Source organism: Oncorhynchus nerka, linkage group LG10 (assembly GCF_034236695.1).
Source record: "Oncorhynchus nerka isolate Pitt River linkage group LG10, Oner_Uvic_2.0, whole genome shotgun sequence".
In the NCBI taxonomy this organism is placed as follows: Eukaryota; Metazoa; Chordata; class Actinopteri; order Salmoniformes; family Salmonidae; genus Oncorhynchus; species Oncorhynchus nerka.
In genome coordinates this window covers 292,812-312,472 of record NC_088405.1, presented here as the reverse complement: position 1 = coordinate 312,472, position 19,661 = coordinate 292,812, and the positions used below count along the sequence as shown (strand labels likewise).

Here is a 19,661-nt window from a genome sequence, read left to right as displayed (position 1 = left end):
CCTACAACCCCATTCAGATACAACAGCCTCCCCGTTGGGGCTCCTTGTCACCTACAACCCCATTCAGATACAACAGCCTCCCCGTTGGTGGCTCCTTGTCACCTACAACCCCATTCAGATACAACAACCTCCCCGTTGGGGGCTCCTTGTCACCTACAACCCCATTCAGATAAAACAGCCTCCCCGTTGGTGGCTCCTTGTCACCTACAACCCCATTCAGATACAACAGCCTCCCCGTTGGGGGCTCCTTGTCACCTACAACCCCATTCAGATACTACAGCCTCCCCGTTGGGGGCTCCTTGTCACCTACAACCCCATTCAGATACTACAGCCTTGTCACCTACAACCCCATTCAGATACAACAGCCTCCCCGTTGGTGGCTCCTTGTCACCTACAACCCCATTCAGATACTACAGCCTCCCCATTGATACAACAGCTCCTTGTCACCTACAACCCCATTCAGATACAACAGCCTCCCCGTTGGGGGCTCCTTGTACAACCCCACCTACAACCCCATTCAGATACAACAGCCTCCCCGTTGGTGGCTCCTTGTCACCTACAACCCCATTCAGATACTACAGCCTCCCCATTGGTGGCTCCCTTGTCACCTACAACCCCATTCAGATACAACAGCCTCCCCGTTGGTGGCTTGTCACCTACAACCCCATTCACCTACAACCCCATTCAGATACAACACTCCTTGTCACCTCCCCATTCAGATACTACAGCCTCCCCCTTGTCACCTACAACCCCATTCAGATACTACAGCCTCCCCGTTGGGGGCTCCTTGTCACCTACAACCCCATTCAGATACAACAGCCTCCCCGTTGGGGGCTCCTTGTCACCTACAACCCCATTCAGATACAACAGCCCCCCCCTTGTTCAGATACAACAGGGGCTCCTTGTCACCTACAACCCCATTCAGATACAACAGCCTCCCCGTTGGTGGCTCCTTGTCACCTACAACCCCATTCAGATACAACAACCTCCCCATTGGGGGCTCCTTGTCACCTACAACCCCATTCAGATACTACAGCCTCCCCGTTGGGGGCTCCTTGTCACCTACAACCCCATTCAGATACAACAGCCTCCCCGTTGAGGGCTCCTTGTCACCCATTCCCCGTTGGGGGCTCCTTGTCACCTACAACCCCATTCAGATACAACATGGTGGCTCCTTGTCACCTACAACCCCATTCAGATACTAAGCCTCCCCGTTGGGGGCTCCTTGTCACCTACAACCCCATTCCAACAGCCTCCCCGTTGGGGGCTCCTTGTCACCTACAACCCCATTCAGATACAACAGCCTGGTGTCACCTACAACCCCATTCTGTTCACCTACAACCCCATTCAGATACAACAGTGGCTCCTTGTCACCTACAACCCCATTCAGATACAACAGCCTCCCCGTTGGTGGCTCCTTGTCACCTACAACCCCATTCAGATACAACAGCCTCCCTGTTGGGGGCTCCTTGTCACCTACAACCCCATTCAGATACAACAGCCTCCCCGTTGGGGGCTCCTTGTCACCTACAACCCCATTCAGATACAACAGCCTCCCCGTTGGGGGCTCCTTGTCACCTACAACCCCATTCAGATACAACAGCCTCGTTGGGGGCCCGTCACCTACAACCCCATTTGGTGGCTCCTTGTCACCTACAACCCCATTCAGATACAACAGCCTCCCTGTTGGTGGCTCCTTGTCACCTACAACCCCATTCAGATACAACAACCTCCCCGTTGGGGGCTCCTTGTCACCTACAACCCCATTCAGATACAACAGCCTCCCCATTGGTGGCTCCTTGTCACCTACAACCACATTCAGATACAACAGCCTCCCCGTTGGTGGCTCCTTGTCACCTACAACCCCATTCAGATACAACAGCCTCCCCGTTGGTGGCTCCTTGTCACCTACAACCCCATTCAGATACAACAGCCTCCCCGTTGGGGGCTCCTCGTCACCTACAACCCCATTCAGATACTACAGCCTCCCCGTTGGGGGCTCCTTGTCACCTACAACCCCATTCAGATTGTCACCTACAACCCCAACAGCCTCCCGTTGGGGCTCCTTGTCACCTACAACCCCATTCAGATACTACAGCCTCCCCGTTCGGGGCTCCTTGTCACCTACAACCCCATTCAGATACAACAACCTCCCCGTTGGGGGCTCCTTGTCACCTACAACCCCATTCAGATAAAACAGCCTCCCCGTTGGGGGCTCCTCGTCACCTACAACCCCATTCAGATACTACAGCCTCCCCGTTGGGGGCTCCTCGTCACCTACAACCCCATTCAGATATACAGCCTCCCAGCTCCTTGTCACCTACAACCCCATTCAGATACTACAGCCTCCCCGTTGGGGCTCCTCGTCACCTACAACCCCATTCAGATACTACAGCCTCCCCGTTGGGGGCTCCTTGTCACCTACAACCCCATTCAGATACTACAGCCTCCCCGTTGGGGGCTCCTTGTCACCTACAACCCCATTCAGATACAACAGCCTCCCTGTTGGGGCTCCTTGTCACCTACAACCCCATTCAGAGCCTCCCCGTTGGGGCTCCTTGTCACCTACAACCCCATTCAGATACAACAGCCTCCCTGTTGGGGGCTCCTTGTTGTTGGGGGCTCCTTGTCACCTACAACCCCATTCAGATACAACAGCCTCACCTACAACCCCGTTGGGGGCTCCTTGTCACCTACAACCCCATTCAGATACAACAGCCTCCCCGTTGGTGGCTCCTTGTCACCTACAACCCCATTCAGATACAACAGCCTCCCTGTTGGGGGCCTTGTTGGGGGCCCCATTCAGTCACCTACAACCCCATTCAGATACAACAACCTCCCCGTTGGGGGCTCCTTGTCACCTACAACCCCATTCAGATACAACAGCCTCCCCATTGGTGGCTCCTTGTCACCTACAACCACATTCAGATACAACAGCCTCCCCGTTGGTGGCTCCTTGTCACCTACAACCCCATTCAGATACAACAGCCTCCCTGTTGGTGGCTCCTTGTCACCTACAACCCCATTCAGATACAACCCATTCAGCTCCTTGTCACCTACAACCCCATTCAGATACAACCCTTCCCGTTGGGGGCTCCTTGTCACCTACAACCCCATTCAGATACAACAGCCTCCCCGTTGGTGGCTCCTTGTCACCTACAACCCCACCAGATACAACAACCCCATTCAGATTCAGACAACAGCCTCCCCGTTGGTGGCTCCTTGTCACCTACAACCCCATTCAGATACAACAGCCTCCCCGTCACCTACAACCCCATTCAGATACTACAGGGGCTCCTTGTCACCTACAACCCCATTCAGATAAAACAGCCTACAACCCCCAGTCCCTGTTGGGGGCTCCTTGTCACCTACAACCCCATTCAGATACAACAGCCTCCCCGTTGGGGGCTCCTTGTCACCTACAACCCCATTCCCAGATATTCAGATAACAGCCTCCCCGTTGGGGGCTCCTTGTCACCTACAACCCCATTCAGATACAACAGCCTCCCCGTTGGGGGCTCCTTGTCACCTCAACCCCATTCAGATACAAACCCCATTCAGATACAACCCCATTCAGATACAACAGCCTCCCGTTGGGGCTCCTCGTCACCAACAACCCCCATTCAGACACAACAGCCTCCCCGTTGGGGGCTCCTTGTCACCTACAACCCCATTCAGATACAACAGCCTCCCCGTTGGGGGCTCCTTGTCACCTACAACCCCATTCAGATACAACAGCCTCCCCGTTGGTGGCTCCTTGTCACCTACAACCCCATTCAGATACAACAGCCTCCCCTGGCTCCTTGTCACCTACAACCCCATTCAGATACAACACAGCCTTGTCACCTACAACCCCATTCAGATACAACAGCCTCCCGTTGGGGGCTCCTTGTCACCTACAACCCCATTCAGATACAACAGCCTCCCCGTTGGGGGCTCCTTGTCACCTACAACCCCATTCAGATACAACAGCCTCCCGTTGGGGCTCCTTGTCACCTACAACCCCATTCAGTCACCTACAACCCCATTCAGATACAACAACCTCCCCATTGGGGGCTCCTTGTCACCTACAACCCCATTCAGATACTACAGCCTCCCCGTTCGGGGCTCCTCGTCACCTACAACCCCCATTCAGATACAACAGCCTCCCCGTTGGGGGCTCCTTGTCACCTACAACCCCATTCAGATACAACAGCCTCCCCGTTGGGGGCTCCTTGTCACCTACAACCCCATTCAGATACAACAGCCTCCCCGTTGGTGGCTCCTTGTCACCTACAACCCCATTCAGATACAAAGCCTCCCCGTTGGGGTGGCTCCTTGTCACCTACAACCCCATTCAGATACAACAGCCTCCCCGTTGGGGCTCCTTGTCACCTACAACCCCATTCAGATACTACAGCCTTCCCGTTGGTGGCTCCTTGTCACCTACAACCCCATTCAGATACTACAGCCTCCCCGTTGGCTCCTTGTCACCTACAACCCCATTCAGATACAACAGCCCCCCCCTTGTCACCTACAACCCCATTCAGATACAACAGCCTCCCCGTTGGGGGCTCCTTGTCACCTACAACCCCATTCAGATACTACAGCCTCCCCTGGGGCTCCTTGTCAGCCTACAACCCCATTCAGTTCGGGGCTCCTTGTCACCTACAACCCCATTCAGATACAACAGCCTACAACCCCATTCAGATACAACAGGCTCCTTGTCTTGTCCTACAACCCCATTCAGATACAACAGCCTCCCCGTTGGGGGCTCCTTGTCACCTACAACCCCATTCAGATACTACAGCCTCCCCGTTACAACCCCATTCAGGGGCTGGGGGCCTTGTCACCTACAACCCCATTCAGATACAACAGCCAGATACTACAGCCTCCCCGTTGGGGGCTCCTTGTCACCTACAACCCCATTCAGATACAACAGCCTCCCCGTTGGGGGCTCCTTGTCACCTACAACCCCATTCAGATACAACAGCCTCCCCGTTGGGGGCTCCTTGTCACCTACTCCTCATTTCACCAACTTCATTGGGTAATTTTTTACATTTCATTACGTAACCCTCAGTCCACATGTTACACATTGAGCCTGTTCGATTGGCCAACAAACAACAAGCTAAGTTGCGCATGAAGTCTACTGGACACATGTAGTAAAAAGCACATTGAAAAGTTAGCCGTTTTATAAATGAAGCATTTTAAATGTCCTTCTATGCCACAATGTCACATAGATTATATATTTTTTTCCATTTAGAAAAAGCCTGTGTTTTAAAATAGTCTCACCAGTATTTGAATATTAAAAACGTTTGTTTGGATATTTGGATATTGTAATAACCCTTTAGCACACCCCCACAGATCACAATTTGTCCAGTTTATCATCTCGTTCCCCAGAATGCCGCTCTCACATCTCCTGCGTTAGAAAGTAGGAGAGAACATGAAACCACTGCTGTGGTAAACCCAGTGATGCTTGGGAAGGAAATGAAGATGAACACAGGGTGTGGTCCAACAGCCAGAGCTCACGTGTTTGTGAAATAACTAAAGGAGTAAAGAGATCACTGATAAGACGCCTAGAAAATCTGTTGATTTGTCCGTCAAATTATAAAATGTTCCAGTTCAATACATCTAGTTGATTCCCTACTAAGTTCAATACATCTAGTTGATTCCCTACTAAGTTCAATACATCTAGTTGATTCCCTACTAAGTTCAATACATCTAGTTGATTCCCTACTAAGTTCAATACATCTAGTTGATGTCCTACTAAGTTCAATACATCTAGTTGATTCCCTACCTACTAGTTGAAGTTCAATACATCTAGTTGATTACATCCTACTAAGTTCAATACATCTAGTTGTTTTACTAAGTTCAATACATCTAGTTGATTCCCTACTAAGTTCAATACATCTAGTTGATTCCCTACTAAGTTCAATACATCTAGTTGATTCCCTACTAAGTTCAATACATCTAGTTGATTCCCTACTAAGTTCAATACATCTAGTTGATTCCCTACTAAGTTCAATACATACATTTAGTTGTTTCCTACTAAGTTCAATACATCTAGTTGATTTTGAATATTGTTGAATTTCTAGTTTTAATGTTCAATCATCTAGTTGATTTCCTACTAAGTTCAACACATTTTTGTGTTGGTTCCGTTCTGTGTTCTCCACAACAGACCTTCTAGGACCCTGCTGATAGAGAAGTGCTGATTTGTTGCTCTTTACACAGCACAGCGTGACCTGACCATGCTACTTCCCTATGACCTTGTCCAAGAGCAGTTGAACCTCATTATTACCACCACCTATATTTATTCTCACTAATCAACACGAGGCTGAAACAAAACAGTGAAACGTGTGGCGGTGATAAAACTGCTCGGTGGGGACAGATGTTTTCCTCCGGGTCACAATGCAGGAGGACGACAGCTCGTTTCAGCCTCCAAAAAACGGCCTCGGAAAACGGTCCATCTTTCAAACGTTGGAGGGCCTCCCGGGCCCCCCCTGTCATGCAGTGATATCCTGACTGGCTGAGGCGGTTAGAGAGAGAGAGAGAGAGAGAGAGAGAGAGGCTGCAGGTGCTTCCTGTGGGGCTGAGGGAAGGCTAGAGCATTATGGGGGAGAGGGGAAAGAACTCAGGCTTCCTCTGGCCTGTGGATTGAAGAGGGTGAGCCACAGAACACCCAGCCTGGCACCATTGTGCTCAACCCCCCCCACACCCCGGGACACTGGCTGTGCACGACAACGAGACAAACCAACCACTCGGTCACTAACATCCAGAACCAGGGAATAACTAATAGAATGTAAATGTAGACCTGTGGAGCGCCCTGCACTGACTGACCCAGATATAGACCTGTGGAGCGCCCTGCACTGACTGACCCAGATATAGACCTGTGGAGCGCCCTGCACTGACTGACCCAGATATAGGCTTGTGGAGCGCCCTGCACTGACTGACCCAGATATAGACCTGTGGAGCGCCCTGCACTGACTGACCCAGATATAGACCTGTGGAGCGCCCTGCACTGACTGACCCAGATATAGGCCTGTGGAGCGCCCTGCACTGACTGACCCAGATATAGACCTGTGGAGCGCCCTGCACTGACTGACCCAGATATAGACCTGTGGAGCGCCCTGCACTGACTGACCCAGATATAGACCTGTGGAGCGCCCTGCACTGACTGACCCAGATATAGACCTGTGGAGCGCCCTGCACTGACTGACCCAGATATAGGCCTGTGGAGCGCCCTGCACTGACTGACCCAGATATAGACATGTGGAGCGCCCTGCACTGACTGACCCAGATATAGACCTGTGGAGCGCCCTGCACTGACTGACCCAGATATAGGCCTGTGGAGCGCCCTGCACTGACTGACCCAGATATAGGCCTGTGGAGCGCCCTGCACTGACTGACCCAGATATAGACCTGTGGAGCGCCCTGCACTGACTGACCCAGATATAGACCTGTGGAGCGCCCTGCACTGACTGACCCAGATATAGACCTGTGGAGCGCCCTGCACTGACTGACCCAGATATAGACCTGTGGAGCGCCCTGCACTGACTGACCCAGATATAGACCTGTGGAGCGCCCTGCACTGACTGACCCAGATATAGACCTGTGGAGCGCCCGCCCTGCCCTGACTGACCCAGATATAGGCCTGTGGAGCGCCCTGCACTGACTGACCCAGATATAGACCTGTGGAGCACCCTGCACTGACTGACCCAGATATAGACCTGTGGAGCGCCCTGCACTGACTGACCCAGATATAGGCCTGTGGAGCGCCCTGCACTGACTGACCCAGATATAGACCTGTGGAGCGCCCTGCACTGACTGACCCAGATATAGACCTGTGGAGCGCCCTGCACTGACTGACCCAGATATAGGCCTGTGGAGCGCCCTGCACTGACTGACCCAGATATAGACCTGTGGAGCGCCCTGCACTGACTGACCCAGATATAGACCTGTGGAGCGCCCTGCACTGACTGATTCCCAGATATATGGACCTGTGGAGCACCCTGCACTGACTGCTCCACCCAGATATAGCCTTGGCTCCGAACTGCTGTTGACAACTGTGATTTGTCAAAGGAAATGGACCGTTGTGACAGAGCATGACGCCACTGATGTTGATTCAGAACAGTCTGTCCAAGTTGATGTTGATTCAGAACCAAACTAAATGGGTTTTATAAATTAGGCTCCAGAATCCTGCATCGATGTCCTGATGTTGATTCAGAACCATGTGACTCGCTCCACTAGGAAATGGTCCTGATGTTGATTCAGAACCATGTGACTCGCTCCACTAGGAAATGGTCCTGATGTTGATTCAGAACCATGTGATTCGCTCCACTAGGAAATGGTCCTGATGTTGATTCAGAACCATGTGACTCGCTCCACTAGGAAATGGTCCTGATGTTGATTCAGAACCATGTGATTCGCTCCACTAGGAAATGGTCCTGATGTTGATTCAGAACCATGTGACTCGCTCCACTAGGAAATGGTCCTGATGTTGATTCAGAACCATGTGACTCGCTCCACTAGGAAATGGTCCTGATGTTGATTCAGAACCATGTGACTCGCTCCACTAGGAAATGGTCATTCTCCTGGATCGATGTCCTGATGTTGATTCCCAGAACCATGTGACTCGCTCCACTAGGAAATGGTCCTGATGTTGATTCCCAGAACCATGTGACTCGCTCCACTAGGAAATGGTCATTCTCCTGGATCGATGTCCTGATGTTGATTCAGAACCATGTGACTCGCTCCACTAGGAAATGGTCCTGATGTTGATTCAGAACCATGTGACTCGCTCCACTAGGAAATGGTCCTGATGTTGATTCAGAACCATGTGACTCGCTCCACTAGGAAATGGTCCTGATGTTGATTCCCAGAACCATGTGACTCGCTCCACTGTCTGTCTGTCTGTCTGTCTGTCTGTCTGTCTGTCTGTCTGTCTTTCTCCCCAGACCTGACTGCCCTTAACCAACACAAAAACATCCTATGGCGTTCTGCATTAGCATCGAACAGCCCCCGTGATATGCAGCTGTTCAGGGAAGCTAGAAACCGTTATACACAGGCAGTTAGAAAAGCCAAGGCTAGCTTTTTCAAGCAGAAATTTGCTTCCTGCAACACTAACTCAAAAAAGTTCTGGGACACTGTAAAGTCCATGGAGAATAAGAACACCTCCTCCCAGCTGCCCACTACACTGAAGATAGGAAACACTGTCACCACTGATAAATCAACCATAATTGAGAATTTCAATAAGCATGCTTTCCACCTGAATACTCATACCCCGGTCAACAGCATTGCACCCCCCACAGCAACTCGTCCAAGCTCAAGGTCCTAAACGATATCTTAACCGCCATCGATAAGAAACATTACTGTGCAGCCGTATTCATTGATCTGGCCAAGGCTTTCGACTCTGTCAATCACAACATCCTCATCGGCAGACTCGACAGCCTTGATTTCTCAAATGATTGCCTCGCCTGGTTCACCAACTACTTTTCTGATAGAGTTCAGTGTGTCAAATCGGAGGGTCTGCTGTCCAGACCTCTGCCAGTCTCTATGGGGGTGCCACAGGGTTCAATTCTTGGACCGACTCTCTTCTCTGTATACATCAATGAGCAACAATCTTGCTGCTGGTGAGTCTCTGATCCACCTCTACGCAGACGACACCATTCTGTATACTTCTGGCCCTTCTTTGGACACTGTGTTAACAACCCTCCAGACGAGCTTCAATGCCATTACAACTCTCCTTTCGTGGCCTCCAATTGCTCTTAAATACAAGTAAAACTAAATGCATGCTCTTCAACCGATCGCTGCCTGCACCTGCCCACCTGTCCAACATCACTACTCTGGACGGCTCTGACTTAGAATACGTGGACAACAACAAATACTTAGGTGTCTGGTTATACTGTAAACTCTCCTTCCAGACCCACATCAAACATCTCCAATCCAAAGTTAAATCTAGAATTGGCTTCCTATTTCGCAACAAAGCATCCTTCACTCATGCTGCCAAACATACCCTTATAAAACTGACCATCCTACCAATCCTCGACTTCGGCGATGTCATTTACAAAATAGCCTCCTATACCCTACTCAACAAATTGGATGCAGTCTATCACAGTGCAATCCGTTTTGTCACCAAAGCCCCATATACTACCCACCACTGCGACCTGTATGCTCTCGTTGGCTGGTCCTCGCTTCACACTCGTCGCCAAACCCACTGGCTCCATGTCATCTACAAGACCCTGCTAGGTAAAGTCCCCCCTTATCTCAGCTCGCTGGTCACCATAGCATCTCCCACCTGTAGCACACGCTCCAGCAGGTATATCTCTCTAGTCACCCCCAAAACCAATTCTTTCTTTGGCCGCCTCTCCTTCCAGTTCTCTGCTGCCAATGACTGGAACGAACTACAAAAATCTCTGAAACTGGAAACACTTATCTCCCTCACTAGCTTTAAGCACCAACTGTCAGAACAGCTTACAGATTACTGCACCTGTACATAGCCCACCTATAATTTAGCCCAAACAACTACCTCTTTCCCTACTGTATTTATTTTATTTATTTATTTATTTTGCTCCTTTGCACCCCATTATTTTTATTTCTACTTTGCACATTCTTCCACTGCAAATCTACCATTCCAGTGTTTAATTGCTATATTGTATTTACTCCACCACCATGGCCTTTTTTGCCTTTGCCTCCCTTATCTCACCTAATTTGCTCACATCGTATATAGACTTGTTTATACTGTATTATTGACTGTATGTTTGTTTTACTCCATGTGTAACTCTGTGTCGTTGTATGTGTCTAACTGCTTTGCTTTATTTTGGCCAGGTCACAGTTGTAAATGAGAACTTCTGAACTGACCTACCTTGTCAAATAAAGGTGAAATAAAAGATAAATACATTTATTATGACTTTTATTATAAAACTTTCCTATTATTTCTCTCTGGTCTTTCTCTCTGCATTGTTGGCAACGGCCAGTCAGTCAGCATTTGACTGCAGGTCTACACCTGTTGTTTACCAAGCATGTGACACAATCTGATGGTGCTAATGGGACCATTAAAATGCAAAAGGCCTGTAATCGTCCTCTACAAACACACACCGGTCGGCCCTAGACAGCCTATGCAAATTACAAAACCGCCAGAACAACCCAAAATAATACAAATGACGTTTGTTTTGGGCTCTAAAATGTGTTTATTGTGATCAAGTTCGATCCCCATGATCGACTATTTTAAAGTTGGCTACAAATAGACGTTTAAACAGTGATTCATTCTAACTGCTACATATCTATTTAAACAGTGATTCATTCTAACTACTACATATCTATTTAAATAGTGATCCATTCTAACTACTACATATCTATTTAAATAGTGATCCATTCTAACTGCTACATATCTATTTAAATAGTGATCCATTCTAACTGCTACATATCTATTTAAATAGTGATCCCTTCTAACTACTACATATCTATTTAAATAGTGATCCATTCTAACTACTACATATCTATTTAAATAGTGATCCATTCTAACTGCTATATATCTATTTAAATAGTGATCCATTCTAACTACTACATATCTATTTAAACAGTGATCCATTCTAACTACTACATATCTATTTAAATAGCGATCCATTCTGACAGTTGCCTTCACACAGGACCACGTGCTGAGACCGACCGGCAGGCTACGAGGAGGCTCCCGGTTGGCTCTCTCAGGCAGGATGAAAACAACGACATCGACCATGATCCTTAGCGATTTTTTTGGTGCTGTTCAGCCACATTCAGCAACATGGCTTCAAATTCAAATACTTCCGGCTTCATGCGCCATCGGGAGTTTTCCATTGGAACACGTGGAAGACATTTATTGGTTTTCATGTCTATGCCATCCTGCACCACAGTCCAGCCCCCAACCCTCCAGCCAGCGTCACAGTCCAGCCCCCAACCCTCCATCCTGCACCACAGTCCAGCCCCCAACCCTCCATCCTGCACCACAGTCCAGCCCCCAACCCTCCAGCCAGCGTCACAGTCCAGCCCCCAACCCTCCAGCCAGCGTCACAGTCCAGCCCCCAGCCACCCTGCCTGCGCCACAGTCCAGCCCCCACCCACCCTGCCTGCACCACAGTCCAGCCCCCAACCCTCCAGCCAGCGTCACAGTCCAGCCCCCAGCCACCCTGCCTGCAGCACAGCCCAGCCCCCACCCACCCTGCCTGCAGCACAGCCCAGCCCCCACCCACCCTGCCTGCACCACAGTCCAGCCCCCACCCACCCTGCCTGCACCACAGTCCAGCCCCCAACCCTCCAGCCAGCGTCACAGTCCAGCCCCCAGCCACCCTGCCTGCAGCACAGCCCAGCCCCCACCCACCCTGCCTGCAGCACAGCCCAGCCCCCACCCACCCTGCCTGCACCACAGTCCAGCCCCCACCCACCCTGCCTGCACCACAGTCCAGCCCCCACCCACCCTGCCAGCGTCACAACCCTGCCAGCGTCACAGCCCAGCCCCCACCCACCCTGCCTGCACCACAGTCCAGCCCCCAACCCTCCAGCCAGCGTCACAGTCCAGCCCCCCACCCACCCTGCCTGCACCACAGTCCAGCCCCCACCCACCCTGCCTGCACCACAGTCCAGCCCCCACCCACCCTGCCTGCAGCACAGCCCAGCCCCCACCCACCCTGCCAGCGTCACAGTCCAGCCCCCACCCACCCTGCCTGCACCACAGTCCAGCCCCCACCCACCCTGCCAGCGTCACAACCCTGCCTGCAGCACAGCCCAGCCCCCACCCACCCTGCCAGCGTCACAGTCCAGCCCCACCCACCCTGCCTGCACCACAGTCCAGCCCCCACCCACCCTGCCTGCACCACAGTCCAGCCCCCACCCACCCTGCCTGCAGCACAGCCCAGCCCCCACCCACCCTGCCAGCGTCACAGTCCAGCCCCCACCCACCCTGCCTGCACCACAGTCCAGCCCCCACCCACCCAGCCTGCACCACAGTCCAGCCCCCAACCCTCCAGCCAGCGTCACAGTCCAGCCCCACCCACCCTGCCTGCAGCACAGCCCAGCCCCCACCCACCCTGCCAGCGTCACAGTCCAGCCCCCACCCACCCTGCCAGCGTCACAGTCCAGCCCCCACCCACCCTGCCTGCACCACAGTCCAGCCCCCACCCACCCTGCCTGCACCACAGTCCAGCCCCCACCCACCCTGCCTGCGCCACAGTCCAGCCCCCAGCCACCCTGCCTGCACCACAGTCCAGCCCCCAACACTCCAGCCAGCTTCACAGTCCAGCCCCCACCCACCCTGCCTGCACCACAGTCCAGCCCCCACCCACCCTGCCTGCACCACAGTCCAGCCCCAGCCACCCTGCCTGCACCACAGTCCAGCCCCCAGCCACCCTGCCAGCATCACAGTCCAGCCCCCAGCCACCCTGCCTGCGCCACAGTCCAGCCCCCAGCCACCCGGCCTGCACCACAGTCCAGCCCCCAACACTCCAGCCAGCGTCACAGTCCAGCCCCCACCCACCCTGCCTGCACCACAGTCCAGCCCCACCCACCCTGCCTGCACCACAGTCCAGCCCCAGCCAGCGTCACAGTCCAGCCCCCCACCCACCCTGCCTGCACCACAGTCCAGCCCCCAGCCACCCTGCCTGCACCACAGTCCAGCCCCCAGCCACCCTGCCAGCATCACAGTCCAGCCCCCAGCCACCCTGCCTGCGCCACAGTCCAGCCCCCAGCCACCCTGCCTGCACCACAGTCCAGCCCCCAACACTCCAGCCAGCGTCACAGTCCAGCCCCCACCCACCCTGCCTGCACCACAGTCCAGCCCCCACCCACCCTGCCTGCACCACAGTCCAGCCCCCAGCCTGCACCACAGTCCAGCCCCCACCCACCCTGCCTGCACCACAGTCCAGCCCCCAGCCACCCTGCCAGCATCACAGTCCAGCCCCCAGCCACCCTGCCAGGATCACAGTCCAGCCCCCAGCCACCCTGCCAGCATCACAGTCCAGCCCCCAGCCACCCTGCCTGCACCACAGTCCAGCCCCCCAGTCCTCCTGCCAGCATCACAGTCCAGCCCCCAACCCTCCTGCCAGCACCACAGTCCAGCCCCAGCCAGCGTCACAGTCCAGCCCCCAAGCGCCACAGTCCAGCCCCCAGCCACCCTGCCTGCACCACAGTCCAGCCCCCACCCACCCTGCCTGCACCACAGTCCAGCCCCCACCCACCCTGCCTGCACCACAGTCCAGCCCCCACCCACCCTGCCTGCACCACAGTCCAGCCCTCCAGCCAGCGTCACAGTCCAGCCCCCAAGCGCCACAGTCCAGCCCCCAAGCACCACAGTTCCCTATATAGTGCACTACTTTAAACCAGAGCCCTATTCCCTAAATAGTGCACTACTTTAGACCAGAGCCTACATAGTGCACTATTCCCTACATAGTGCACTACTTTAGACCAGAGCCCTATTCCCTACATAGTGCACTACTTTAGACCAGAGCCCTATTCCCTACATAGTGCACTACTTTAGACCAGAGCCCTATTCCCTACATAGTGCACTACTTTAGACCAGAACCCTATGGGTCCTAGTGCACTACTTTAGACCAGAGCCCTATTCCCTACATTGTGCACTACTATAGACCAGAGCCCTATGGGTCCTAGTGCACTGCATAGGGGTCATTTGGAAAGCAGATCAGGATGGGCTGAGGAAGTCTGATAACCAAAGGACGACTGACCGATTGAAACAGACGACAGGCAGGATGGACAACACAATGAGCCTTGATGTTGTCAACACTGGACACACACACACTTCAATAAGAGGAAGACCCCGAGGTTAACTTCCTGTTTGCCCTTTGAACTGAAAATCATTAACACACTTTCAGGCACTACTGCAATGTGAAATGACTGTCTGGCAAACTCAATGTATTGCACAGTGTAGGTCTACAGCTGGAATGTTAAGCTCCCAATGCTATGATGAACCCAGTCTAAATAATGTATTATGACTGGTGTTAAAAGTAAACTGACACGCAACTAGGAAGTAGCCTAACCTCTATACCTCAGAGACAATACAATATCCAGGCTGAAACTGGCTGAACAAGGAAACATACCTGTCATAGTTTTGACAGAAGCAACAATGACAGAGTAGAGAGATAAGTGGCCCCAGGCCATAACAGGCCTGTAAGACCATAACAGGCCTGTAAGGCCATAACAGGCCAGTAAGACCATAACAGGCCTGTAAGACCATAACAGGCCTGTAAGACCATAACAGGCCTGTAAGGCCATAACAGGCCTGTAAGGCCATAACAGGCCTGTAAGGCCATAACAGGCCTGTAAGACCATAACAGGCCTGTAAGACCATAACAGGCCTATAAGACCATAACAGGCCTGTAAGGCCATAACAGGCCAGTAAGGCCATAACAGGCCAGTAAGGCCATAACAGGCCAGTAAGGCCATAACAGGCCTGTAAGGCCATAACAGGCCAGTAAGACCATAACAGGCCTGTAAGGCCATAACAGGCCAGTAAGGCCATAACAGGCCAGTAAGACCATAACAGGCCAATAAGACCATAACAGGCCAGTAAGGCCATAACAGGCCAGTAAGACCATAACAGGCCTGTTAGACCATAACAGGCCTGTAAGGCCATAACAGGCCAGTAAGACCATAACAGGCCTGTAAGGCCATAACAGGCCAGTAAGACCATAACAGGCCTGTTAGACCATAACAGGCCAAGCCCTTGATCATGGGTCTCAGTTCCATTACATGACATAAGAGTTTTCTGTACGGGGGGAGTTTTGCAAAGAGCCCCGACTCTCAGTCTAAACGTTTCACTTGCAGTACGGTTTTGGAAGCATAAGGACCATCCATATCTCCAAGAAATAATAATCAGTTAAAGAAAGGTTAAATTCATAAACACCTTTTTAGGGTTAGTGTTCCCACACAGTCATATCTCCATGTTTAGAGCGCGTGCTTCCAGAAAACAGATGGAAGACAGAGTCGACTACCTGTGCTAATTAGCTATCTGCTTCTCCTAACACCTGTGTGTGTACACGGAAGACACAGACCTCACAAATGTGTCATCACTGACAAATACTGTAGACTGTAACTGTGTTAAAACCAGTTTGTGAAATTATTTTGTGATATGTGATATGAAAGTAGAGGAATTTATGTTTCTAGAACAATACCACAATTTGAGAATCAATTCACCGTTAGATGGGAGTATTTGGGTGTTTTGGCTTTCCAGAACCAATTATCCCTTAAAACAGAACATCTAAGGTCCTTGGACTATATGGAGTAAAGTTAGGCTACTTTAGTCCATTATTGGTCTATAACAGGCCACACCACTTCCCCCTCTGGCTGGTGTGCTGCTGGCAGGCTTTATTTCAGTTCTGGAGGGGATGGGGCTGGCAGGCTTTATTTCAGTTCTGGAGGGGATGGGGCTGGCAGGCTTTATTTCAGTTCTGGAGGGGATGGGGCTGGCAGGCTTTATTTCAGTTCTGGAGGGGATGGGGCTGGCAGGCTTTATTTCAGTTCTGGGGGGATGGGGCTGGCAGGCTTTATTTCAGTTCTGGAGGGGATGGGGCTGGCAGGCTTTATTTCAGTTCTGGAGGGGATGGGGCTGGCAGGCTTTATTTCAGTTCTGGAGGGGATGGGGCTGGCAGGCTTTATTTCAGTTCTGGAGGGGATGGGGCTGGCAGGCTTTATTTCAGTTCTGGAGGGGATGGGGCTGGCAGGCTTTATTTCAGTTCTGGGGGGATGGGGCTGGCAGGCTTTATTTCAGTTCTGGAGGGGATGGGGCTGGCAGGCTTTATTTCAGTTCTGGAGGGGATGGGGCTGGCAGGCTTTATTTCAGTTCTGGAGGGGATGGGGCTGGAGTGGTGTCATTCATTCAAATCCACCCCATGCTACAATACTCCACATTAAAAACAGCTGGGGCCAAATACGGTGTTTCTAGTTAGTCATGGCTAACGTGTAGCTAACTATATTAAGATCATTTACTACTGAATAGACAGCTTAGCCGATGACTTGATTGCATTATGGATTGCAAGCTAACGTTGGCTAGCTACATAGCTAATGATAAATATTGCTATGGATGAAACGTTAGCTAGCTAGCTACTTAGCTAAGGATAAATATAACTATGATGTAATGTTAACTAGCTAGCTACTTAGTTAATGATACATATTGCTATGGATGTAACGTTAACTAGCTACTTAATGATACATTTAGCTACGGCTGTAAGGTTCGTTATGTGATTAATACGTGCCCCAGTTTGTTTGATAGCTACTTACCAAGCTAACTATACAGCAACGTTTTAAGATCACATCGATATAAACAAGACTCAGTATTATCAAATGAAGCTAGTTAGTGGCCTGCTAATGCAACTAGTTAGCTAACCTGCTAATGCAACTAGCTAACCTGCTAGCTTGCCAACAACCTTGGGCATAACGAGCCACACCCATCTATTGCTATGTAGAGTTGTGACATGTCACCCTACCTGACATTACAACCATCATATAAAACGTTACAACACATGAACACGATGTTTTGACGTGTAAACACCGGGTTTGTCTAAAGCTAGCTCACCCTGCTCACTGTAGCATAGCAACTAAACCCTGGTCACTGTAGCATAGCAACAACGGGCTGTAAGATATGTAGCTAACTAACGTTGAGCTGGCTTGGGATTTGGATGCTAACAAACAAAAGGTCTTTCAGTGTACTGTTCTACTTGGACCACCAACGATAAGACAATAAAATACATTTTCTTTAAAATACACATTTCCGTACCGAAGTGTCGGACCGACACAAGCGGTGTCGGTGCTCTCAATTTCTTGCAAAATCCGTTCGTGCTCCGTTATACACTCCACGGATTCATTGTCCGCCATGTTGCTGGTAATCATCACAGTGTCGAGCGGTGACGGTGACACTGCGGGGAAACGGGTCAGTACCGGACTCGGTCGGTAAGGGGCGTAACGTTACCGGTGTGTGATGTCTTAGTGACAGCCTTAGGCAGATGTTTACCCTGTTAATAACCTACACATCAGTGTCAAATCTGATGTATTCATCTATACAGTTAACTGGCCTTAGATCAGTAGAGGAGGGGATCTATGAATGAATAGTCCCTACTTATAAATTGATATTAATAGTAACAGAATGAACATCATCACGAAATAGTATTCTGTCCATGCTACATTTCCTTTAAAACTTCACTTCCATTGTTCAATTAATTACAAAAAGTACCGTAGCTATTTGTACAGATACTTTTTTCCTGGTGAGAATAAAACTAATTGATTGTAATCACAATTAGCTATTATGAATAGATGAAAATGTCTCACATTTGGCTAATGAATCTGTTCTACAATAGTTTGAACCTTGTTTTTTATCCATATTTGGATTAATTTGAAAGTACCTTAATGTGGTTCCCAGGGGCAAGTCCACAGATTCAAGTTCAGCAAAAACATTTCCAAAGTCCTTCTCATCATCTCTGCTACCATCATCTTCAGGAATATCTGGTAAAGGTTTCTCCACTCTATCGCTGGACATTTCACAAGTTCTAGCTTAGTGGAGAGAGTGATGGGAGATTTGTGCAGTAGGATATAGCTGTGGAGAGTTCCTGGTCACACACCTACTGGGGTCAAACAGGCTGTCAGCAGAAGAAAAGCAACGGGGGGGAAACCGTCAACCTTGTGATCCGAGGAACTTTGAATCCAACAAAAGAGTTAATTGCTTTTTTTGTTAAATAGTGCCACGGATAACCCCATTCAACATAGAACGTTTACAAGACGTATGTAAGGCGTTAATTTCTGGATAAATTGATTTTCCGTTTGAACAACACTCCTACATAAATACATTTAATATATTTAGGTGAACTTGTTATATTTTAGGCTACGTGTCAAACTCATTCCACAGAGGGCCAAGTGTACTCCCTAGTACATGGTTGATTAATTAAGGTCACTAATTAGTAAGGAACTCCCCTCACCTGGTTGTCCAGGTCTCTTGTAAGGAACTCCCCTCACCTGGTTGTCTAGGTCTCAGTAAGGAACTCCCCTCACCTGGTTGTCTAGGTCTCAGTAAGGAACTCCCCTCACCTGGTTGTCTAGGTCTCAGTAAGGAACTCCCCTCACCTGGTTGTCTAGGTCTCAGTAAGGAACTCCCCTCACCTGGTTGTCCAGGTCTCTTGTAAGGAACTCCCCTCACCTGGTTGTCTAGATCTCAGTAAGGAACTCCCCTCACCTGGTTGACTAGGTCTCAGTAAGGAACTCCCCTCACCTGGTTGTCTAGGTCTCAGTAAGGAACTCCCTCACCTGGTTGTCTAGGTCTCAGTAAGGAACTCCCCTCACCTGGTTGTCTAGGTCTCAGTAAGGAACTCCTCTCACCTGGTTGTCTAGGTCTCAGTAAGGAACTCCTCTCACCTGGTTGTCTCAGTAAGGAACTCCCCTCACCTGGTTGTCTCAGTAAGGAACTCCCCTCGCCTGGTTGTCTAGGTCTCAGTAAGGAACTCCTCTCACCTGGTTGTCTAGGTCTCAGTAAGGAACTCCCCTCACCTGGTTGTCTCAGTAAGGATCTCCCCTCACCTGGTTGTCTAGGTCTCAGTAAGGAACTCCCCTCACCTGGTTGTCTCAGTAAGGAACTCCCCTCACCTGGTTGTCTAGGTCTCAGTAAGGAACTCCCCTCACCTGGTTGTCTAGGTCTCAGTAAGGAACTCCCCTCACCTGGT

At 50.8% G+C, this 19,661-nt stretch overlaps 1 protein-coding gene across 1 annotated transcript in view; it reads right to left on the bottom strand.

Annotated features, from left to right (window-relative positions):
- The window catches only part of LOC135573579 (exocyst complex component 6-like), a 93,297-nt gene extending 74,746 nt beyond the window's left edge, over nt 1-18,551 (bottom strand). The window contains exon 1 of the mRNA XM_065022843.1: nt 18,354-18,551. Coding sequence (XP_064878915.1) covers nt 18,354-18,487 — 134 coding nt within the window. The 5' untranslated portion in view covers nt 18,488-18,551. The remainder of the gene's footprint in view (nt 1-18,353) is intronic.
- Nucleotides 18,552-19,661: the final 1,110 nt, after the last annotated feature.